This window comes from Gossypium hirsutum, chromosome D05, assembly GCF_007990345.1.
Source record: "Gossypium hirsutum isolate 1008001.06 chromosome D05, Gossypium_hirsutum_v2.1, whole genome shotgun sequence".
Lineage (NCBI taxonomy): Eukaryota > Viridiplantae > Streptophyta > Magnoliopsida > Malvales > Malvaceae > Gossypium > Gossypium hirsutum.
Genome location: NC_053441.1, coordinates 50,188,316 through 50,195,014, shown reverse-complemented (window position 1 = coordinate 50,195,014; position 6,699 = coordinate 50,188,316). Strand labels below are relative to the sequence as shown.

At 35.8% G+C, this 6,699-nt stretch overlaps 1 protein-coding gene across 1 annotated transcript; it reads left to right on the top strand.

The window, feature by feature from the left end:
• Positions 1-1,024: 1,024 nt before the first annotated feature.
• LOC107903879 (uncharacterized) lies at positions 1,025-3,868 on the top strand. The gene is made up of 2 exons (XM_016830056.2): positions 1,025-2,443; positions 2,700-3,868. Exons 1-2 carry the CDS (start codon positions 1,215-1,217, stop codon positions 3,598-3,600), a joined length of 2,130 nt encoding a protein of 709 aa, XP_016685545.2. The 5' UTR covers positions 1,025-1,214; the 3' UTR covers positions 3,601-3,868.
• Positions 3,869-6,699: the final 2,831 nt, after the last annotated feature.

Here is a 6,699-nt window from a genome sequence, read left to right as displayed (position 1 = left end):
CAAGATACTATAGATTTGCTAATAAAATCAAGTTAAGTTCATAATATTAAATAAATTAAAAGCGTTTATGTAATTTAATTTTAAAAAAAATATTTGATGTCATTGTAGAAGAAATATATCCGTATCTTATTGAATTAAATTTCTATCAAAAAAAAATATTTTTTTATAAAAAACAAGTAGCAGAAATCAACTACATCAATATAGTTCTAATGAGAATTTTCCATAGTTTTGAGTTGCTGAAGTTCAGCCAACAACAAAGGCTGGAGGCTCTTTAAAAGTGCAAACCGTATTTAAATCTCTAGTAGCCATCTTCACCAAGTAATCTGCAATCTTATTTTGTTTTCTTGAAATATGTCAGAATCTAACTTGCTAGTCTTTCATAAGTAGAGAGTGAATGAGTCGTACCTCTCAGAAGCTATCCATTGCATACATTAGGAGTATAATTAATATTATTTCAGTTGGCATTATTGTTATTGTAGTAATTAAGAGGATTTGAATTTGACCACCTTTAAACATGTTTTTTTTCTCTAATTTAAAGGATTTTTTAACTAATAATTATTAAAAATACCAATAAATAAGTTATTAAAAATGAACTATTGTACGAAATATTTGGACTAAGTTTAAATCTTGAAATCATGCTAACAAGACTTAAACTTGTATTTAATAAAAATTAAAAATTATTAATAAAAAAGAACTACATGAATAATAAACCAAACGAAAAATAAAAAGAAAGCTTGAGTAAAAGGAAAGTAGTTTTTTATATAAATTAAATTATTTATTTATCTTTATTAATAAATAGATATATAGCATAAGTTGATGTCATCATGAGATAAACTGAATTATTTAAAAATTTAAAAAGTAAAACCTGTTAATTTTTAATTATGTAACAAACTATAAAAAAATAATTATTTACTTAAAAGAGCATAGGCATAAATATATTTTATTATAGATGAGGTTTTAGTCCTAATTGTCTTAATTTGAAAAATCTAAAGGAAAATCATAAAATTTTGGATTTTTTCAAAGATATTCAAAACTCAAAAAGAAAAAAAAGGGCAAAAAGAGAAACGAAGAAACAGCTAAGCAAAACCAGCTAAGCAAAAGCTTTCCGCTACCCAAGCATCTCCCTTTTCTCTCTATTTTTTGTTCCTTCTCTCTCTCTCTCTCTCTCTCTCTCCAAATCCCTCCCACCCTCCACCCCCGGCGAAAATCCTCTAATGGAATCCCCGCCTCCGCCATCCGCGGCAGCTCCTCCACTTTCCACCACCACTGCCACTGCTGCAGCCGCCGCCGCTCCCCCCGCCACCTATCCCGACTCCATAGACTCTTCCCCACGCTCCCGCAACACGGACTCATGGGACGACCCTGCTCTTCCCACTACTCTCCACCCAAAGCTCCGCCTCATGTGCAGCTATGGCGGCACCATCGTCCCTCGCCCCCATGACAAATCCTTATGTTACGTCGGCGGTGACACTCGTATGGTTGTTGTTGATCGCCACACTTCCCTCGCTTCCCTCCACCACCGCCTCTCCCTTTCTCTTCTCCGCGGCTGCCCTTTTACTCTCAAGTATCAACTTCCCTCCGAAGACCTCGATTCTCTCATCTCCGTTACAACTGATGAAGACCTCGAGAACATGATCGATGAATACGACCGAACTTGTTCCCAAACGACGTCGTCCAGCAAGTCCTCTCGTATTCGCCTCTTTCTTTTCCCTCTCAATCCCGACGGAACCCTAACGTCTTCTCATTCAATTGGGCCCATTATTAACAATTCCACCAAGTCCGATGAGTGGTTCCTTAACGCGTTGAATGGGTCCGGGTTGTTGAACCGAGGGTTTTCGGATCCCACGACCAACGTCAATTTGTTGGGTTTGGATGATGATCGTCAGGGCAACGTTGTTGAAGTTGGTTTGAAAGATGAAGGGAGTGGGAGCCAAAAGAATATGAATTCCAAAGGTCAAGATGTTCACTCCGTTCCTGATTCTCCTATGCTTGAAACCACTTCTTCTTTTGGTTCTACTTCTTCTTCTCCTTCGCTTGCTAACTTGCCTCCGATCCGGGTCCACGTTGAGGATCAGAAAGAGCATAAAGTGGGAATCGAGGAACAGTTTGCTCAATTTACTGTGACTGCTACTTCTGCTGCTGCTACTGGTGGTGCTGGTGGTGCAGTGAAGCAACAGGATGAAGTATTTGCGGCTATGTCGATGCCGCCAACGATGCCTGCCGGCATCGCTGCTTCTGGTGGTGGGGTGGGCTTGAATTCAGGAGTGGTTCCTGGGGAGTATTCGAATCGGGGTCTTTCCGATGATGAGAGATCGGATCATGGGGTTCCTGTGGGATATAGGAAAACACAAACTCCAGTGATTCAGCCTCAGGGTTTACCTCTTCAGAATCAACAGAAGTATAACAGTGGTCAAGATTTGGCTTCTCCAGATTCCATCTCAAGGTACTGTTTCCATAATCATCGAACCCACTTCTCTTCTTTAATTATCCTTGGATTTACCCATAAAAGTTGCTGAGATCGTTTTTATTTGTTCAGTAACGGTAGTTTCTGTTCTTCAATTATGCTTGGTCGTGCTTCTAAAAAGTTGCTGAGATCGTTGTTTTTAATTTGTTCAGTGACAGTAATTGCTTCTATTCTTCATTTGTGCTTGGCTTTGCCTTTAAAAAGTTGCTGAGATTGTTGTTTATCATTTGTTCAGTGACGGTAGTTTTACAAATCCATTATCACGCCAAAAGCCTGTGATTTATCAAGACCCAGTTGTTCAAATCCCATCTGGGGTTAACAGGATCCCTGCAAACGCTATTGATCCAAAGCTTAATATCTCTGATCCGAACTCAATCGGCCGAGTTCAGATACAACAACAAGTTCAGGATTCTGGTTATGTATTGCAGCAACCACAATTTGATCAACAGCAGCAACCACAACAGCAGCAGCAGCAGCAGCAGCAGCAGTTCTTGCATGCTGCTGGTGCCCCGCATTACATTCATCATCACCAGTCTGGGGCAGTGCCGATCTCAGCTTATTATCCTGTATATCCTTCCCAACAGCAACTTCACCATCATCAAACACAGATTGATCAGCAATATCCCCTGTATTATGTGTCCGCGAGGCAGCCTCAAGCTTACAACATGCCTGTCCAGCAACCTAGCATTAATGAAGCCCCCACAGGGATCCCATCGAGCCGGCCGCAGACTCCTTCCAATCCTACCATGGCTCCTACTCATGTAGCATACAACCCTATGAGAAATGCTCCTCTTGCTAAACCTGAAATGACTGCTGCTGCTGGTGTATACAGAACGACAAATACTGGTAACCCACAACTGGTTCAAGTGCAAAACAGCCAGCATCAGCAACAATATGCGGGTTATTCTCAGATTCATCATGCATCACAATCTGTTGCACCTACCTCCGGCACAGCTGCCACATATGCATATGAATTCACTGATCCAACTCATGCTCAAATGTATTACACTCAGCCTATGGCACCCAACATGCCTCCTCAGTACCAAACCATGACTGCAGTAGTCTTGCCAGATGCACCCACGCAACTTCCGACTGATAACATCAAGCCACAGATCAGAACTTCACAGCCAATATAGATCAGTCAAGAAGGAAGCGACAAAAATTTTGAAAGAAGGGTTTGGTTTATATCTTTAAATTCTGTTTTAAAGTCTTGTGTTTTTCATTGTTATTGGCTTGTGATATGTATTTGTGAAAGGTAATAAGGAACTCAATGGTCTTTTACTATCTTGTGGATGTCATATTGTTGGTATTGTCATAGGGAATGAAACTCATCTGAAGATTTATACTGTAAAAGCTCGAACTCGGATATTGTGTGCTTTGTGCAATTCATATATCTTTTACTTAGTAATGGGTTGTTACGTTGTTGTTGATCCAGGGTTTCTATGGTATTGGGTATGCAGAGACATATATTTGCAAAAAGCAAATTCTTGCTTGAAGCTGGTATGTGATCTACATCGAAGTGCCTGAAATAAGACTTTATCTGGCTGCTCTTATTGACCCTTGGGACAAAGATTATGTCCTTAAATGGGTTTCCCATCGATTAAACCTATCTCTATTGCTGCAAATTTCAAGCGAATTTTGTTTTTCAGTTGATACCAAATTTTTATTCATACCGATTAACTTTATAGGTTTAGATAAATAAATTCTTGTTTAGTATTGGTTCTCAATCTCGTAGACGCCCTTTATTCTTGATTGTTGTGTACTTGATAACAAGCTTATTTGTTATTCCTTCCATTTACACTCTTAGAGTCACCCTGTTGCTGTGTTTGCTTACTCGATTACAGATTTTGCTGTACAGGAATTGTGGGTTAACTTCCATGTATGCTGACTGACACAGCCTTCGCTATCTGTGCTGGAAATTCTTTTAGGGCGTCAAACTTCCCCTAGTAGCCCCCCTGCCTATGTTATCCAAATTCGGACTCGTTTTTCTTTTCAAGAATTTCTATACGTTTAAAAGATCATATTTTAATACTCATGTTCAAATATAAGTCAAACCCGCCCTCAGTTTGGATTGCAGGCTGCACCTCGCCTGCATGAAGTTGGAATCGATAGTAATCGCCGGTCAACCATATGGCGGTGAATTTGTTCTCGGGCCCTGTATACACCACCCGTCATAGCAGAATGTTAAAGCAGAATGTTAAAGATATTTTTAAAAACAAATGAAATAGTTGGGATGGCCATGGCTCATCTGAAATTTTTTCAGTAGTCAAACATGAACTAGTAGGCCAAGTCTATGTTATCTGATTTCGACTTTTTTTTTTCTTTAATTTAATCATATATCTAGATTATATTTTTTTATATCTGTGTTCAAACAAGAGTGTTTGAAAAAAATGAAAAGCTGGGGCAACTATGGTTCATGCTGTAATTGCTGACCGAGAAACTTCCAAACTGCAAGAGTGGAGGACTCTGCATCCTGAATTATTCTTTTTCATGTTTCTCTCCTGTATTCTCTTTCCATAATTTCTAATATAATATTTTGATAAATATTGGTAATCTTTAATTCCATAAATTTTCTATTGATTCTAATGATTTTCTCTCTGCTTGTGGCCTCCGCCCCCCACTTTGCTCTTCAATTATTTTTACGTTATTTTCACTAGCAGTTTTTTTTTTTTTGCCAAAAAGAAAAAATATACTATGGACATCATTGTTGGTTCTTTCATCTCATTCAAGTTGAGCACTGCCATCTATGTAATCTAAGACTGTTTAATAAACTCAACTTCAAAATTTGGATGGGTTGTTATTAGAAAAGTAATAGAGTATATATACACGAAATATGAAATTATATGAATACACCAATGAGTACAAATTTTAAATAACTGATGCCATCGTAATCATATGTTACGTTTATTGAAAACACCAATACACCAATGTGTACAAATTATATGAAAACACTTTTTATATGAAATTATATGATATTGAATACTCGAATAAGCTAGACTACAAGATAAAACTGAATTCAACTCATACAAAAATAGACTTAAATTTCTAACTTCAATTTTTTCTTTTTCTTATAAAGTAACTTCAATTTTTCGAACTTCCCTTTATCATATAGAAATTTTTTTAGGGTTGGGAATTGAATTATAAATTTATGAGAGATTAAAATATAGTTTTATCATGTATTAATTTATGATTTTATTATTTTTTGAAGGGACTTGATATTTTTTTTTCATTTTTGGAGGGACCAAAGTACAATTTGATCATGTATTAATTTATAAATTAAACATTTATTAAGGGACCTGCATAGTAATATTCGCCACTGTTCTTTACTAAAAAGTTAAGGTCATTGTCGATTGAATATTAGTTTAGTTGGCATCGTTGTTATTACAACTACAAAGACATGGATTTAAGCGCATTTAAGTGTATTTTTTCCTTTTCTCATTTAAGATTTAGGAGGAATTATGGGTAAAAGTAGACTTTATATCTATATTTATATAAAGTTGCACCAGACATCCTCAAATTATGATACTCATTCTAAATTGGTCCACAAACTTCAAAACATTCTAATTACATCTCAAACTATCGATGTTATATCAATTAAGTTCTTCCACTATTGAAATCATTAACTTAACCATTAAAAAACACGCAGAATCTTATGCAACATAATTAAAAATAAAAATTTTAAAGAAAAGTAAAATGTTATTGCATAATTTTTAAAATTTAAAACTAAAAATAAAGTAAAACAAAAAAAAAGGAGAGTGAACTATTGTTTCTAACAGAGCTTAAAAAACCTCAAGATCAAGATTTTTATATTTCTTTTTTTAAATCATGTTACATAAGATTTGACGTCTCATTTAATAATTAAATTAACAATTTTAATAACGCAAGGACGTTTTTGATATATCGTTGATGGTTTGAGGATGTAATTAAAATGTTTTAAAATTTAAAGACCAATTTAGAATGAAGGACATGTTTGTGGACGTTTGATAAATTATCTCATAAAAAAGTCAAGGTCATTATATAATATAAGTTATTAATGCATTATTTTAAGAAAATAATTTAGAGAAAATTATTGTAGAAAAGAAAAGATAATATAAGATGTAAAATTGAGGCTAAATTCAATGCATATATAAAAAATGGAAGTGGGGTACATTCTCCATGGTTTCAGCGGCAGCAATTATTGAATTCAGGGTACAAAAACATACACAATTGGACTCCAAATTAAAACATTTAAAATT

What these genes read in the sequence shown, in the direction of transcription:
- LOC107903879 (XM_016830056.2), top strand. Translation starts at nt 1,215, where the DNA reads ATGGAATCCCCGCCTCCGCCATCCGCGGCAGCTCCTCCACTTTCCACC. An exon ending in TCTCCAGATTCCATCTCAAG is followed by an intron (nt 2,444 to 2,699) that starts GTACTGTTTCCA and finishes TCATTTGTTCAG; the next exon opens with TGACGGTAGTTTTACAAATC.